This window comes from Dipodomys merriami, unplaced genomic scaffold (genome assembly GCF_024711535.1).
Source record: "Dipodomys merriami isolate MVZ:Mamm:240054 unplaced genomic scaffold, mDipMer1.0.p SCAF_2838, whole genome shotgun sequence".
NCBI classification, from domain to species: domain Eukaryota; kingdom Metazoa; phylum Chordata; class Mammalia; order Rodentia; family Heteromyidae; genus Dipodomys; species Dipodomys merriami.
In genome coordinates this window covers 165-18,117 of record NW_027204313.1, presented here as the reverse complement: position 1 = coordinate 18,117, position 17,953 = coordinate 165, and the positions used below count along the sequence as shown (strand labels likewise).

General features: G+C 40.0%; 1 protein-coding gene across 1 annotated transcript in view; it reads left to right on the top strand.

The window, feature by feature from the left end:
- LOC138838583 (anaphase-promoting complex subunit 4-like) overlaps positions 1–14,805 on the top strand; it is a 28,759-nt gene extending 13,954 nt beyond the window's left edge. Inside the window, 12 exon segments of the mRNA XM_070037984.1 lie at positions 1,487–1,570; positions 1,829–1,885; positions 3,810–3,903; positions 7,808–7,905; positions 8,731–8,792; positions 8,878–8,916; positions 8,998–9,102; positions 11,508–11,580; positions 12,022–12,197; positions 13,647–13,770; positions 14,579–14,645; positions 14,648–14,805. Of these exon segments, the coding sequence (XP_069894085.1) occupies positions 1,487–1,570; positions 1,829–1,885; positions 3,810–3,903; positions 7,808–7,905; positions 8,731–8,792; positions 8,878–8,916; positions 8,998–9,102; positions 11,508–11,580; positions 12,022–12,197; positions 13,647–13,770; positions 14,579–14,645; positions 14,648–14,805 (1,137 nt within the window).
- The last annotated feature ends 3,148 nt before the right edge of the window (positions 14,806–17,953 follow it).

Here is a 17,953-nt window from a genome sequence, read left to right as displayed (position 1 = left end):
AGGATGTGTTTTCTTATATAAAGATCTTGAGCACCTGAGGATTGTGTTATCTGTGGGGGTCTTAGAACCAATCTCTCAGATAACAGGGGACACCTGTGTAATTTCCTTACCTATTGTCCTGATTGAGCTCAGCCTTGCTCATGGTTTTGGTACTCTTACAGAGTTAGATAACAGGACGTTGGTCTTGTTATCTAAATAAATTTGAGTGGTTGCATAATATTTTCATCTCGCGGAATACTGTTACGGATATTTGAATTTACAATTTTCATGTTTGAATGAGGTTGTATAATTCTTACAACATAGCATCCTTATACTCTTTAACTGCCTTAAGTCTTTTTATTATTGTGAAAATATTGTACAGAGGGGGTTACAATTACATGGGCAAGATAATGAGTACACTTCTTATCAAGCATTGTAGCCTCCTCCTTTGTTTCCCCTTCCCATCCCCGCTCCCCCACTTAACCCTCCTCCCCCCCCCACCAAAGTTGTAAAGTTCGTTTTCGACATATGACTTGTACATCTCATTTTTTTTAGTCCAGTCGTGGGGCCTGAACTCTGGGCCTGGGCGCTGTCACTCAGCTCTTCAGCTCACGGCTAGCGCTCTACCACTTGAGCCACAGCGCCACTTCCAGCTTTTTTTTTTGCTTATGTGGTGCTGAGGAATCGAACCCAGGGCCTCATGCATGCAAGGCAAGCGCTCTACCACTGAGCCACTTTCCCAGCCCTTGTACATCTCATTGTAGCAATGGGTCCACCTGTATCCCTACTTAAATGATTTGTTTTTTTCCCTTCCCCTCCACAAATTATAACAACATCAAATACAGTGATAGCAGGGGTTATTCCGTGGGGGGGGGGGACATACAAATGAACAAAGAAATAATCTTATAAATGTGATAGGAACAATCGCATGAAAGAAAAAAAAAACATTTGAATACATATCTTAGGGTTCATTTCCCTAACATCAACTTATCTGACCTTTTTGGCTTGACTCAGACATATACTAAGTATTGAAAACAAGGGAAACCATGGGACCTATGTTTCTTTGGGCCTGGCTTCCTTCACTTAATATAATTTTTTCCAAACCTTTCCATTTCCTAACAAATGGGGAAATGTCATTCTTTCTGATGGAGGCATAGAATTCCATTGTGTATATATACCACATTTTCTTGATCCACTCCATCTACTAAGGGGCATTTGGGTTGGTTCTATATCTTATGCCTTAAGTCTTAAATGCATTTTTATTTTCCTTGAAATATAAGTACTTAAATGTTGTACCTAAGTTGAAGCCTGGAAATGAGCAGTTTCTTTCTGTGAGGATGTGGAAAGAAGCATTCCCTGAAAGCGAGCTTAGAGAACAGCCAGCCTCCTCCTTGCTCTCCACAGCCCACTCACCTGCACCCAGGCCCAAACTGTGGATTCAGGCAAATTATTGGGAAGCTTTCTTTTTACCGTGATTTGTTTTCTTTTTGCCCCTTTTTGTTAATAGATAACTCAGAAAGATATCACATTTGTTACTGAATTTCTTACTGAACATTTCAATGAGGAAAGAAATAGCTATTTTTACAATTAAGTCACTTTGAAAATAATCACAGCAAAGATGGTTCATGGTTAAAAAGTAATGAGCAATTACTTTTATAAAAAGACTAATTTTAAAAAGACTAAACATAAAGTCTATAAGTAGACTTCTGTCTGTATGTATCTTACAATCTGCAAAAAACTAAATGCAATGGATAGCTGTTTTATAAAATACATATTGAGTTTGTTAATTTTAAGATTATTTTCTTAATATTTTGAGCTTTTAGAAATAAACTATGTTTGTTCTTTCTAGGCTCCAGACTTTTCTAATCGAAAAAGAAAATACTTTAATGTTGAAAAAGTTGGTCAGGTATGGGCTTTCTATTGAACTTGGTTTGATTTTTAAGAACGAATTTTAAGACTTTGTACTGTTAATTCATATTATCTAAATTTTATGGAAAATAATACAATGCCAGTATAACTGGCATTGTTGTTTATTTTCTCAGCTGTCTTTGATGTACAGCTTAATAGAAGACAGCTAATTTTAATGTCTACCTATGTGTTTATTCTGTTTTAATATGCTAATTTGCTTAATGTATATAAGGAAAATCTAACTTCAAGCAGGTGTGTGTCCTTGGAAAGGAGAAAGTACTGAACTAGTTTTGTCCTTTAACTGAGGATATTCTTTAATATTATACAAAATCCTTCCAAGTGTTGGTCTCTTGGAAGTTTTTAATGTGGAATCTAAAATTGTGTTTAGTAGACACTTCATACTCAGTTTCATTAAAAATCTCTCCATCTTCCTTGCACTTTGAAAGGCACTTTTACTCATGCTTGTTTTCATAGCATCATAACTTGGTCTTTTTAGAAATATTGGTTCTGTGGCTTTTACAGATCTTTTTAAGTACTGACGCCTTCCATTATACATTATAAATATGTGACTTCAGTCTACTCTAATCAGTCTTTAGTTACTGTGAAGCTGTCAGGCACTCAGTAACAGATGCAGGTGCCAACATTTTGAGTTTTGCTTAAAAGTTGCTTTTTTTTTTTGAGACAGGGTCTTGCTCTATAGGCCTTAAACTTGTGATATTCCTGCCTCATCCTCTTCTAAGTGCTGGAATTACAGGCCTTTAGAACCAAGTTTAGCTGAAATGTTATTTGCAATAAATATTTTAGGTTGTTTTGTTCAAAGTCACTTTATTTTCAAAAAAATACCTGCCAAAAGTAAGAGTTTGAGGGGGTAGAGGGATGGATGAGTATGCATGTTCAAAGGGGTAACATTGACCAAGACATATTTGTCCATAAGCTGAACCATGGCAACTCCTTGTACATCTATTTAATAAAATAAATAAAAATTTTAAAATTAAAAAATACCTCACAAACATCTAAGTATGAAGAACCAGTTTGTCCCCTAGTCTTTTGTTTCTAAGTAAAAATGGAATGTCATTTTTAAAATATTTATTTATTTATTATTGTGAAAATACTGTACAGAGGGGTTACAATTACATGGGCAAGATAATGAGTACGTTTCTTATCAAGCATTGTAGCCTCCTCCTTAGTTTCCCCTTCCCATCCCTTCCCATCCTCCCCCTTGGAATGTCATTTTTTATAAAATGTCTGCCTTTACAACTGAAACAAGACAGTTTCAGTTTTTCTTCAAGACAACTTTGCATGCTTTGATGTGTTGTAAAATCACCCGTGTGCCTCCTAACTCTGACTCAAAAAACGTTAAAAGATCTGCCATCAAGACTTGAGAATTAACAATTTAATAGTTCTATCAGGATAAATGAAACTGAATATGTGACAAAGAACACAAGAATTTGGTCTACTAGGTGAGGGGTGCAGGTACTGGCTGTTCTTTCTTCCACACCTTCAGTGCAAATGTTGACACCGTGAAAGGGCAAGTGACACCTTGGCACTAAAGCTGGCATTAACCTTGTAGTCAATGGAAGCATGCTGAGCACTCTCAGGGATGGGGCTACACTGTGAGAACTGCCCTTGTGGAGCATACTGTCAGTTGGTACTTGTAAAACTAAAATATAGCCCTGATAGGTAAGGTTAAAATATATCTTGAAAATGAACCACAAAATGTAAACTCTGGTTTCTACATTTACTATACTCTGACCATTTAAGTCATTTTCATGTTGTCTAGAATTTGTCACCTCACTTAGAAAAATAATGTACCTTCAGAGAACCTGGCAGTACAACAAGATAACTTAGTAACTAGAATAATGTTAAATACATATTAGAGCCTGAATCATTGCTTAACTGAAAAAAATTTAAACTATTTTTAGTATTTGAAAGATGAAGATGATGGCCTTGTGTCACCCCCTAACACGGAAGGAAACCAGTGGTATGACTTCCTCCAAAACAGCAGCCATCTTAAAGGTACTTTATGAACCAAGCAGATGTTGGCCATGTTTATACATATTTGAGATTAAAGAGTAACCTCAAAATTTGTCTAATTTCTTCAGGCTTACTTGGCATGTCCATTTTATTTGATTAGAGAACAGCATTTTAACAAGTAGAGTATGATGTCACCATGATAGATAGAAAACACCCTGAAATTAACTGTGCTGTGGTACATTAACTATGCTGACACTAAAATTATTTTTTCCCTCCTGACACCAGCCAGTTATGATACCAGCTGAAGGTCCTGCAATGCAATTCATTGCAATTATGACACTGAGCACCCACAATGATCATTAGCCTCCAGAGGGAGGAAGGCTCAGTCTGCTAGACTCCTCACATCACATCAGTCCCAAGAGCTAGGTTCCCTTACCCACACCTCTGTGGGACTTGACTATGGGACATATGTCCCAACTTTCTCCCTTAAGTTGGCATAGCTTCCAGACTGGTGTACAATGCTCAGGAACACATTCAGCTTTCCTTTCCAGACTGTTTGTAATAAAAATTTAACTTGGGCATAGCCCAGTGGAAAACATCATTCAGGGTTTGATATGGAGGAAGAGGCCACAGCTTTTAGATCCTCCCAGCACTCAACATGTTCATCAACCAGGGAGCCATCCAAACCTCCCCAGTGTCTTTTTTTTTAATTATTAAGAAGGTTAGTAAAGAAGGGTTATGGTGGGCTGGGAAGTTGGCTCAGTGGTAGAGGGCTTGCCTTGCATGCATCAAGTCCTGGGTTTCATTCCTCAGGACCACATAAGCAGAAAAAGCTGGAAGTGGCTCTGTGGCTCAAGTGGTAGGGTGCTAGCCTTGAGCTGAAGAGCTGAGGGACAGCTCCTAGGCACAGAGTTCAGGCCCCAGGACCAGAAAAAAAGAAAAAGAAAAAGAAAAGAAAAGTTATGGTTACGTAAGGCAGGTAAAGATTACATTTCTTTTTTTGACAATGTCACCCTTTCCCTTGCTCTCTCCCAGTTTGTCTTGGGTTTTTGATGGAGGCTTCATTATAATGATTTAGTCACTGGGGTAGAATTCAACCCCAAGCCCCGATTCCTTTCCTGCAGTCTGGCAGATGGAGCTGAAACTTATAAGCTTCTGGTTAAGGCATAGACTTTCCACGCCACCCAACCCTGAGGCTTTGCAGGAACCTGCCAGAGTGGCCACATTAAAATTGGCCATCATGGGCTGGGAAGATGGCTCAGTGGTAGAGCGCTTGCCTTGCATGCCTGAGGCCCTGGGTTCGATTCCTCAGTACCACATAAGCAAAATGAAAAAAGCCGGAAGTGGAGCTGTGACTCAAGTGGTAGAGCTCTAGCCTTGAGCTGAAGAGCTGAGGGACAGCGCTCAGGCCCAGAGTTCAGGCCCCACAACCGGACCCCCCCCAAAAAAATTAAAATTGGCCATCACATTTACTACTCAGGATATCTGGGTTTCAGGAGCTGAGTTTTGGGAACTGGCGACAAAGGCAACATGTTTTTCTGTAATTACCTAGTATGTCACCTCTTGAACCTTAAAGTGCTGAAATGATTATTTTTTTTTACCTAACACAGCTGGTAAGGGAAGTGCTGAGTGTGGGAGAGACAGTCTCAGAGCCATTTGAGCTGGTGGGCCTGAGTCACAGCTTGATTCACAGCTCTTTTCATCCCAGGCAGTTCCAGAGGCCCAGTAGGCCTCTTTGTTTTTTTTCCTTTTAAGTTGGAGAATAAGATGAGTTCTTATGGATATTGTAATACTGTATAAAAAAGCCATTTTAAAATAAAAAGCATACTGAATACAACAGCAAAAAAGAAACAAAGCTAGCAGTGGCAGAGTATCCTGGACTGCTGCTGCTATCACATTGTGGCAGAGTTGAGAAGAAAGAACAGGTTTCAGTACATAGCTTATGGTTTCCAATGCCTTCCATTTTTCTAATAGCCAATAGCATTTTACTGTTGGGCTTTGGTGTAGGACTAAGCATGAGAAGGACCAAGCGAATGTAGTTGTATTAAGTGGACTGGATTGAAGGGAGATTCTGGTCATTTATTTTAACAAGGTATGTCGAAAGTATAATGAGAATTCCACCATGAAAAAGTATGGACTATAGTAATCAAAACAGCTTGGTATTGGCATAAGAACAGACCTCAGGACCAATGGAATAGAATTGAAAACCCAGAAATGAACCTACAGACCTATAGCCATCTAATCTTCAATAAGGGAGCTAAAACAATAGAATGGAAGAAAGACAGCCTCTTCAGTAAATGGTGCTGGCAAAATTGGTTAACTACATGCAGAAAACTAAAGCTAGATCCTTATATATCACCCTGCACCAGAATCAACTCCAAATGGATCAAAGACCTTGAACTCAAAGCAGACACTCTGAAAACATTACAGGATGGAATAGGAGAAACCCTAGGTCTCCTTGGCTCAGGCCGAAATTTTCTGAATAGAGACCCGGAAGCACAACAAATCAAAGAAAGGTTGGACAAATGGGATTGCATAAGGTTGCAGAGCTTCTGCAGGGCAAATGACATAGCTAGCAAGATCAATAGAAAGCCCACCGATTGGGAGAAGATCTTTACTAGCCATACAACGGACAAGGGTCTCATATCTAAAATATACTTGGAACTCAAAAAATTAAACCACCCAACAACAAATTCCTCAAAGAAACAACTGCCCAATAAATAAGTGGGCGAAAGACTTAAAGAGAAGCTTCTCTGAAGAAGAAAGAAGGATGGCCAATAGACACATGAAGAAATGTTCAACATCCCTAGCCATAAAAGAAATGCAAATCAAAACAACATTGAGATATCACCTCACTCCAGTTAGAACAGCAAAAATCAAGAACTCTAACAACAACAGATGCTGGAGGGGATGGGGACAGAAAGGAACCTTACTTCATTGTTGGTGGAAATGTAAACTTGTTCAACCACTTTGGAAAGCAGTATGGAGGTTCCTCAAAAGACTTCACATAGATCTCCCCTATGATCCAGCAATCCCACTTTTGGGCATTTACCCAAATGTTTACAAACAAGACCACACTAAAGCTACCAGCACAACTATGTTTATTGCAGCATTATTTACCATAGCTAAGATATGGAACCAACCCAGATGCCCCTCAGTAGATGAATGGATCAAGAAAATGTGGTATATATACACAATGGAATTCTATGCCTCCATCAGAAAGAATGACATTTCCCCATTTGTTAGGAAATGGAAAGGTTTGGAAAAAATTATATTAAGTGAAGTAAGCCAGGCCCAAAGAAACATAGGTCCCATGGTTTCCCTTATTTGCAATATCTAGTATAGGTATGAGTCAAGCGGAAAAGGTCAGATAATATGATGTTAGGAAAATGAACCCTTAAATATGTATTTTAATGTTTTCGTTTCTTTCATGCATGTGTTTCTAATGCATTTATAAGATTATTTCTTTGTTGCTTTGTATGTTCCTCCCCCACAGTGTAACCCCCGCTTTCACTATATTTGATGTCAGTATAACATGTGGAGGAGATGGGGACAAACAAGTCGTTTAAGGATTCAGGTGGACCTGTTGCAACAATGAGAAGTACAAAATGTCATGTCAAAACCAGCTTTACAATGTCGGTGTGGGGGGGGAGGGGGTATGATTGGGTCGGGGGGAGGGGGTGGCTGGGAAGGGAGGTGAAGGGTAAACAAAGGAGGAGGCTGCAATGCTTGGTAAGAAATGTATGCATTATCCTGCCCATGTAATTGTAAACCTTCTGTACAGTATGTTCTCAAATAAAATAAAATAAAATTTTAAATTTAAAAATAAAAAATAAAAAAAAATAAAAAAAGAAAAAGTATGGACTGCCTCTGACAATGGATTATTTTCTCCTAATCATTGGTTTGCTATAGTTTTTGTTTTGTTTCTGTTTTTGTCTGAAACCAGAAAGCCCTTTGCTGTTTCCTTATTATGCTCGAAAATCATTGCATTTTGTGAAAAGGCAAATGGAAACCATTATTGATCAGTGTTTGCAAATGACAGCAGTAAGTTGGGAAGAAATGCATGTCTTCGTGTGGGAACAAGAGTATAGTATGTCTCGTCTATGTAAATGAACATATATATTAGGATAAATTGTAAAAATGCTGATATTCAACTCGTTTTGATTGTCAAAATTGGCAGTTTCTTATGGCTTGGTTATATCCATAGTTAATTCCTTATATAAATTTATTTTACTTTATGTATTTTTAAAATTATTATAAGGTAGGCACTTATGGCTCATGCCTGTAATCCTAGCTTCTCAGGAGACTGAGATCTGAGGATCGAGTTCAAAGCCAGCTAGGGCAGGAAAGGCCATGAGGCTTATCTCCAATAAACCACTTAGAAAACCAGAAGTGGCACTGTGGCTCAAGTGGTAGAGCACTAGTCTTGAGCTGAAGAGTTGAGGGACAGAGTGCCCAGTCTTGAGCTGAAGAGCTGAGGGACAGAGTGCCCAGGCCCAGAGTTCAAGCCCCTCCACCGACAAAAAAAAAAAAAAAATTATTGTAAAGGTGATGTACAGAGAGGTTACAATTACATAGGTCAGGTACTGAATACTGTACATTTCTTTTTCAACAATGTAACCCCCTCCCTCATTTTCTGCTCACATAAATTTAAAAATTATCGTCTTAGTAAAGTATCTTTAGTGTTTTATTTGCCCCCCCAGATCAATCTCAATACAGTCTTAGTCCCAGAGCTGGTGTGTCTTGTCAGTGACTGATGTCATGAGACCAGAGGGAGGGAGTGGTCTTTTAGCACAGGCCAAGCAGGCTCCTCACCACTAGCTGCTCCCCTTCTCTCTAATGATGTTTCCAAATCTTGCTTTTCTGTAGGATGAAATTGGAAAATCAATGAATCAAGCCATCTGTATTCCATTATATAGAGATGCTAGAAGGTTATCTTCTTTACCTGTTAGGTAGTATAATTTAGCAGCAAGTTTGAATTTTTCTCTTTTTTTTTTTTTTTTGCTTTTGTTTTAGTGAGGACTCTGCGCGCAGATTGTTCACATTTCCTTTTCTGTGTGTGTCTCCTCGTCTTGTGTAAACAGTAGTTTTTGTTCTAAACTTAAATAGCTAAATACATTACTTTTCTTTCCTTAGGTGGAATAATAAAAGTTCAAATCTACAGTACCTTCTTTTTACTATTTTAGAAGACTCACTGTATAAAATGTGTATCTTAAGATTAAGGCATACTGATATTTCCCAGTGAGTATTCCTTTGAAGTTTGAACCGAAGAGATGAGAGCTTAATATTTGTAATAATAATAAGCCATTCAGCTTCCCTCCAGCATTTCGGGTTTCAGCGAAGCTGCCTCATGACTTTAGGTTTGCATTCAGTATTCTCAGTTCTCACATCTGGGAGATGGTAATGCTGAATTGAGAAGCTATTTGATCCCTTCTTGTTCTAGAGTTTTAACTTTTATATTAGTATATAGCCTCGTATATAAGTTTTTTTTTAAAAATAGGTTTAGGAAAATGACAGCAGACCTGTGTTATATCTAAGAACACTTAGTGATTCAAAACTGTGTTAGTAAGTACTTTATAGAAAGGCTTTTTTAAATTTTAGGTTAATTATCTTTCATCAAATAAGAGCTCTTGCCCACAGAGACTTTTTGAGATTCCAAAGTAAACATTCTGAAAATCAAATGATATTCAGGGTTCCATTAGCATTTTAAATCGTTTTAAGTCTCACTATGAAGGTACTAGTTTATTTTTGTGTGCCACTCTGGGGTATGAATTTAGGCTCTGGGCATTGTCCCTCAGCTTTTGTGCTCAAGGCTATTGTTTTCCCACTTGAACCACAATTCCACTTTTGACTTTTTGGTGGTTAATTGAAGATAGGAGTCTCCTGGATCCCTGCCCAGGCTAGCTTCAAATGATGATCTTCAGATCTCAGCGCTGAGTAGCTGGGATTACTGACATGAGCCACCAGCACATAGCTAAAGGGATTTCTTTTTTCATTGTCAAGAGGGGTTACAGTTAATAAGTAAGATAATAGGTACATTTCTTGTCTAACTTGTTACCCCCTGCCTCATTTTTGTCCTTTCCCTCCCCTCCCTAATCCTCCCACTTGCCAAATTGTACAGATCATTTCCAACATATTGACTTGTGAATATGGCTATTGTATTGGATCCCCCTTGTCCTTTGTCTCACGATTCTGTTCTCCTTTCCCTTCCCTAATTCAGATAAATGTATGTATAATACCAGGGTACCAAAATCAAATACAGTGACAATAGGGGATAAACCGCAGGGGGAAGAACACACCAAAGAAACAAAAAGTACATAGTACATTAAAAACAACAGGGCTGGGAAGGTGGCTCAGTGGTAGAGTGCTTGCGTTTCATGCCTGAGGCCCTGGGTTCGATTCCTCAGCACCACATAAGCAAAAAGAAAAAAGCCAGAAGTGGCGTTGTGCCTCAAGTGGTAGAGCACTAGCCTTGAGCTGAAGAGGTGAGGGACAGCGCCCAAGCCTAGAGTTCAGGCCCCATGAACGGAACCAAAAAACAAAACAAAACAAAAACAACAATAACAAAGAAAAACCTCATGTTTCCATGTCTTGGAGTTCATTTCACTTAGCATCATCTTATATGGTCATATGTACATAGCTCTTGAGCTATTTTTCTCATCTGTTAAAATTATCCTAGAAGTATACTAATTATTGAAAATAAGGGAAACAATGGGACCTATTTTGGGGGGGTGTCTGGCTTCACTTGATAGGATTTTTTCCCAGTCTTTCCATTTCCTTACAAATGGGGCAGTGTCATTCTTTCTGATGGAAGAATAGAATTCCATATATGTATATATATATATATATATATATATATATATATATATATACACACACACACACATGTGTGTATGTATGTATACATATGTGTGTATGTATGTATACATATGTGTATCACATTTTCTTTTTTGTTGGTCATGGGACTTGAACTCTGTGCCTGGGCACTGTCCCTCAGCTCTTCAGCTCAAGGCAAGTGCTCTACCACTTGAGCCACAGTGCCACTTCCAGTTTTCTGGTGGTTTATTGAGGATAAGAGTCTCACAGACTTTCCTGTCTGGACTGGCTTTGAACTGCATTCCTCAGATCTCAACCTCGTGAGTAGCTTGGGTTACACGCGTGAGCCACTGGCCCCCAGCTTTACCACATTTTCTTGATCTATTGATCTACTGAAGGGCGTGTGGGTTGGTTCCATATGTTAGCTATGGTGAATAATGCGGCAATAAACCTAGTTGTGCTGGTAGCTTTAGTATGGCCTTGTTTGTGGTCATTAGGGTAAATGCCCAGCAGGTGATTGCTGGGTCATAGGGGAGCTCTATGTGCCTTTTGAGAACCTTCACTAAAGGGAATTTTTGAATTCAAGATGTTAGTTTTCCTTAGTTATGGCCTTTAGCTGCTTAGTGATTAAGATTTTAAACCAAGCTGGTTTGCCTGACTAAGTGTTTAAATTATAGTATTCTGGAGTGGAAGTGGTAGTGTTGGTCTGGGATTTGGGAAGTAGATATGTGTGCTAACATTGCCAGTCATGTTTGTTCAGGCATTTAGATTTATTGGCTATGTAGTTGTTCCATAGGGTCTCATTCCCCTCTCTCCTTTCTTTCTTCAAGATCTGTAAGTAATGGACTAATTGCTGTGAAATTTGGGAGCTTCACCTATGCTACAACTGAAAAAGTCAGAAGAAAATAACGCCCAAGCCTGATTTGGGACAGAAGCATGTGTGATGTATGTGTAGTCAGTGCTATGTCAGATGTGCTGTCAATAAAGGGGCTCTGTCATTTGTAGGGGGGCAGATTTTCTTTTACTTTGATTCTTGTTAGCTCTGTTCACTCAGTTATATATAAGGTATAACTCATGAAATTTTCACAGGCTTAAGGCCTAGCCATTTATGTTCAGAGTTTTCTAGAACAGTGATAAAATGTCACAGATCATTTTGTTTGATCTGATGATTACTTATTTTGTTATAACTAGTTATATTTGTGAAAATTGATATAAAAGTATAAACTGATAAGGTGTTTTGTCATTGCAGGGAATATCACCTATGGTTTTATTTTGTTTTTGCTTAGTGTCAGCATGTTATGTGGTTATGATCATTTCTGATATAACAAAATGCATCTCACTTCCAGCAACTACAGCTGTTTAGATGCCCAGTTTTATGATGATGAAACTGTAACAGTCATTCTTAAAGACACCATGGGACGTGAAGGAAGAGACAGACTCTTGGTCCAGTTGCCATTGTCGTTTGTGTATAACAGTGAAGATGCTGCAGAGTATCAATTCACTAGAACTTATGCCACAAGGTAACTAACTACCTTAGTGGTATAGGGTCTGTGTGGTTAAAGTTAGCTTTAGTTTTTTAAAGGTAGGATCTCAAAAAGAGCTGAAGTGTGGCTCAAGTGGTACAGTACCAGGTGCTGAATTCAAAACCCAGAACCACCAAAAATTTAAAAAAGAAGTGTCCCATTGTGTATCTCAGGTTGCCTCGCCTTGAAATAACCAGGCTTGTCTCAAATTCATGAAGTTCTTGCATGGTCTCCAAGGTGTTGAGTTGTCAGTCATATGGTACCAGGCTTAGCTTATATTTAGCTATATTTACCATATGCCAAGAATTCCAGTTTCTTACATATGCTAGGCAATGTTTTTTTAGTTACTGGTCTACCCATACAGACAGCTGAGCAGAAAACCTCCTGCTTTGTTTTTTTTTTCTTTGTCCATCATGGGGTTTGAACTCTGGGCCTGAGTGCTGTCCCTCAGTTCTTCAGGTCAAGCCTAGCACTCTGCCACTTGAGCCACAGTGCCACTTTGGGTTTTGTGGTGGTTTATTGGAGAGAAGAGTTTCACAGTCTTTCCGGCATGGACTGGCTTTGAACCATGATCCTCCTGAGTAGCTAGGATTACAGGAATGAGCCACCAGTGCCTGCCTGGCTTCCTACTTTGTATTTTTAAAATCCGAACTTCATACAACACACTGAAACCCACCAAACACTGTTAGGAAAGATGAGGAGGAGACTAATTGCTATTAAATTTAGGAGGATCATCTACCCCACAACTGAAAAAAATCAGAAGGTAAGTCTTCCTTCATGCTACAAAGTCTTCCCAAATGTTACAAATTTCCTAATGTTACAATTGTATGTTACCTCAAAAATTAAAAAACGGGAAAAAATGTGCCGACTTTAATCATTGTCTTGTCCCTTGCTTTAATATTAAACTAGGATTTTTTGCTAGAATAAGATGAGGAATTATTTGGAATGGAGAAGAGGACTTCATTTGAGTTATGTTTTAAAGGATAGCATTAACTTTAGTTTGTTGTCACTAATAATTATAAACTTGCCTTTAGTGTTTTCCAGAATTGGGACCCCAGTTCCATTGCAGAGTCTATAGTCAGTTCTAGGAGATAGTTTTAGTTGCTTGAGGATTTAAAGTAATGAGATTCCTTCTCTAATTTAAAAACATGAGCATCTGCTCTCCTTGAAAGGGAATTGAGGACTGGGTGCATAGCTCAGTTGTGCAAGGCTTGAATTTAATCTCTAGTACTGTATCCTCCCTCCCCATCACCCAAAAAACAAAGGGCACCAAGACCTTACTAAAATGAAGCCAAGGCTCTGTGGAATGTAGTATTTTTACAGACTGTCTTGTCACCTGGGAATGGAGTGTGGGTGGGAGTAGGACCCCAGTTGCCCCAAACCCCTCCTCTAGTGAATGTGGGAGGTGGAGGTCCTGTTTGATTCCTGGGCTGGTTTTTCCTCCAGGCTAGATGAACAAAGCAGTGTTATTCCCACATGCACCCTGCACTTTGAGAAGCACTGGCGGTTACTGGAGAGCATGAAAGCTCAGTACGTTGCTGGGAATGTTTTTCACAAAGTGTCCTGTGTGGTGAGTATGGCTTTGTTTCTATGCAGCATCCTATGAGTACTCAAGCATGTCATCTCCAAGGCTCATTCTCTGCTTGTCATTCTGTCCCTTGGTTTCAGTTAACTGAGCAAGCAGCAGGCTAGTTATTTTGTTTTCTTGTTTGGAGAAACTTTGAGTAATTAAGAGCAATTTCAGAGCGAGGTGCTGGTGGCTCACGCCTGTAATCGTAGTTACTGAGGAGGTTGAGATCTGAGGATCTTAGTTTGAAGCCAGCCCAGGCAGGAAAGTTCAAGAGGCTCTTATCTCCAATGAATTACAGAAAAAGCCAGAAGTGGCTCTGTGGCTCAAGTGGTAGAGTGCTCACCTTGAACAAAAGGATAGCACCCAGGCCCAGAATTCAAGCCCCAGGACTGGCAAAAATAGTTTGGCTTCTAAGTTACATAAATTCACCATGTGCTGTGTGGAGATCCTTTTATGTAAAATGAAGGTGGAATTGGGTGATTTTATAGTAAATTGTTAAAAATATAACTTTCCTATAAATCTATACTTTGCTTAAAGCTTCTGATTTCTGCTTCGTTTTATAAAATTTGTTTGCAAAGCCATTAGTTAGAAAATTGTTAATGTAACTCCTGACACCAGTGGCTCATACCTATAATTCTAGCTGCTCAGGAGCTGTGGCTCCACTAGAACGCTATGAGCAAAAGATGCTCAGGCCCCATGTTCAAGTCCCAGTTCCAGGTGCATGTGCGCTTTCACACACACACACACACACACACACACACACACACACACACACACACACACACACATTAATGTGCCTTTTCTTTAGTTAAGTTCAAGTCTCCATCATGTAAGAGTATTTGAAATGGACATCGATGATGAATGGGAGCTGGATGAGTCTCAGATGAAGAGAAGGAAGCCAGTGGTAAGCCTGTGAAGATCAAGGAGGAAGTGCTGTCCGAGTCAGAGACAGAGGCCCACCACGCCTCTGCTGATGCTCCAGCCCCAGAGATAGTCGTCAAAGTGGAGAAGCTTGACCCTGAACTGGACTCATAATCCAACTTGCCATTGTTTATTACATGTTACTGTGGCAGCCTTTGGATCACTTGGACCTGACATGAGCCGATGAATCATTGCTCAGTGCAACGTGAATGATTGTTGGCAAGTTCATGATAAGATAAAATTGTTGGAAAGAAGTTGGTGATCATAGCACAGGTGTGGTCCTAGAATGCTCTAAATGGAACTGTGACAAATGTTCTGCTTTCCCATCCCTTTTCTCTCTGTCTCTCAAGTGTCACCAGTCACCACTCCATCTGAGAGTACTCTAGTGCTAGATTGCATAATGTTCAGGTAGATAACCGCCACACAGTTAAAATAAGGGCCTACTTGTTTCTCACACCTAATAGGAACCATGATCAAAACATGAATTCTGTGATTGTTGCAGTTGATCAATGTCTACTCCCTGACAAATGGAGAATAGTTTTCAGCTTGTGGAATACTTGGGATTCAAATATCCAGCCATCTCTCTGCGTTTTCCTTTATTCCCTCACACCATGTCCCTCCATGAATATAGGACTACTAACTTTATTTTAAAAATCCTAGGTGACATCTCATAGGTTTTGACCTCTGTTAAGAGACTTAGCTGGATCTAGAACCAAAGGATTCAGAGATATGGAATCATTCTGTGATGATGGCAGAGCACGGGAGTGGCCCCTATCACCAAGCAGCTGGTATAGAAAGCAATCAGCTTACTCTGACAGTGGAGGGGGCAGGTATGTGACTGGAGATTTTCAGCTCAAAATGCTTGCTTTAGGGCAAGCAGTGGGGTGTCAGGACTTCAAACCTGATCTTCTTATCTTCCCTGATCCGTGGGGGACTTGGATTACTTATTCTGACATTTAAAGGTAACTTCTACCATGAGCTTTCAAGACAGGAGCTTTCAGAAGGTGGTAGTGGTGTCTGTAAGTGCATATTTTGGGCAGACCCCTTGTTAGTATGCCTGGGCTTTGGGAAGGTAGGGTATTAATGCACTTGAAGTACATCTGACTGCAGTCTGGATTCAAATAATCCTTACCTGAGCTCTGCAGTGAGTTAGCGATCACATGTTTATGATGGGATTTGTCTTGTGAACCAGACAATGGCCTGTTGAATGTGAGGGGTGATGGACTTGGACTCTGTACTCCCCAGGAGAGACCTCTGTGCTTTTACATGTGCATCATGACTGGTTTTGCGCTTCAGACACTGGTTCCTTTTCTATATCTTCATGGCCAGTATAGCTTGAGCTCTATTTCCAACAGCTATGTGGCTCTTGGTGGGCTTGTGTGTAGGGTAGACTTGAGGTGTACGCAGGTGATTCTGAACCCCAGGACAAAGATCAGTTATATATAACTCCAAGGAGGCATTGAGACTGCCCTTCAGAGTAGAAGATACTTGCAGGAGATATGTATCTCAGTTCCCATAGTGAGGTCCTGGGGACCTCATCTAGCATAAAAACATTGCAGGCCTGAACTTGGGGGGAAAGAGAGCATGATGGACATAGATAAGATACCACTCTGTGGTCACCATCATCAGCATGCCTAGCGGGAAATGGAAAACACAACATGTTTAGTATACCTCAGTCTGTACCCAGATTCTCCAGGTTATAGGCCATGGCAGAGAGGAAACAGTGAATAGCAGGTGCTTCTCTCTAGACGAAGGCTTCTACAGGGGCTCTCTTGTGAATTGCTTTACTGTGCAGAGTTGTTAGAAATATTCAAGCACTAACTTTTGCCCCTGTATGATGCCAGAGTCTTGAAGTGAGCATGCTTATCTGTGTCAAAACTGCAAACTAGCTCACAAGTATTTAAGTTCTTGAATGACTTTGAGCTGGAAGATTCTTCATTGTTACAGATGTCCCTGGCATGATGGGAAGTTCCAAAGTCCCCCTTCACTACGGCACTGTGTTTGTCGGAATCCCCCGCCTCCCCAGCATGAAGAGGGAAATTTTCTTCTCACGTGGTTACATTTTTACTGGCTTGCAAATTATAGCCAGGCAGATAATACTACCTATAGTTTTTCCAAGGAATACCTGTTTGGTATTTTTATCTCATGGAGCCTTCAATAAATGGGTGCTTGAAACGTGTGCAACTTTCCCCCCATGATCTGTAACTTTTGGAAATGTCCCCTAAATTTGGGCACTGGGAGTTTACTTTGTGTTCCCCTTCAGACCAATATTGCTCATGGCTGATGTGATGAAAATGTACTCATGTCTCCACTGTATGTGTCACACATTCTGGATGTCTTACAGCAAGGGGAAAGATGGTATCCCACAGGAAATGATCTAGGTAATTCTCATTCTGCTTGTATTGTCAGGTGCATGCTGAGTGAGACAAGTGTATCCCCATGATACCTTGCTATGTCTGAATCTATGTCTGAATCTTTGGTGGGTGACCAAAGGAAATTGACTTGCTACAGGCCTCACATGGCCAAATTATAGGCCCTAGTATCCTCATGGGGATTTGGGCTGGGAGCTCATTCAAAATTTCTTGATGGGGTTTCAGGGGTACTTGGGAAGGCATGGGCTGGGACTCTTTGGAGGTAAATGTGGAATCTCTCCACCAGCATTACAGGCAGGTCTTCAGGAAGACTTGTCTCTGCTTTTCAGGCCCCTCAACTGATTGAATTGGGCCCCTCAATGCTAAAATGATCTTTCCAAAAAATCAACTGATTGATGACACTGATCACTTCTCCAGGTACTAATCCACCTTAGACCAGTGTTTGGTTAGAGTTTGGGAACTGTATCCACAACCAACAAATAAAATTGGTCATCATGGAAATACAGTGATCTGTTTTCTGGAGAACCTAGTCTCTGAAGAGAAGACAGATCTGTTTTACGGTGTGACTCTTCTGTATAGCTGCATTTCGAACTCTCCAGTTACTTAGTTACCAGGACACTGTGACCAGAGCAGAAGTTAAAAATCCCAGTAGGTCTCCGACCTCTCGAGCAGCATCTCAGAATACTTGCACAGAATGAACTAGCTTCTGGTATCTAGGTGTGTGTACAGTGTATTTCCAGTTGTCCTGTGAATTATCCCGTATTGCTATAGCCAATGCCATTTCTAGAGGCATCTATGGATCTAGACCTATAGATGATACAGTAAAGTTTCAGTGGTAGATATTTAACTTATCTAGCATACGGTTGGGCATCTTTATTTTTTTATATGAT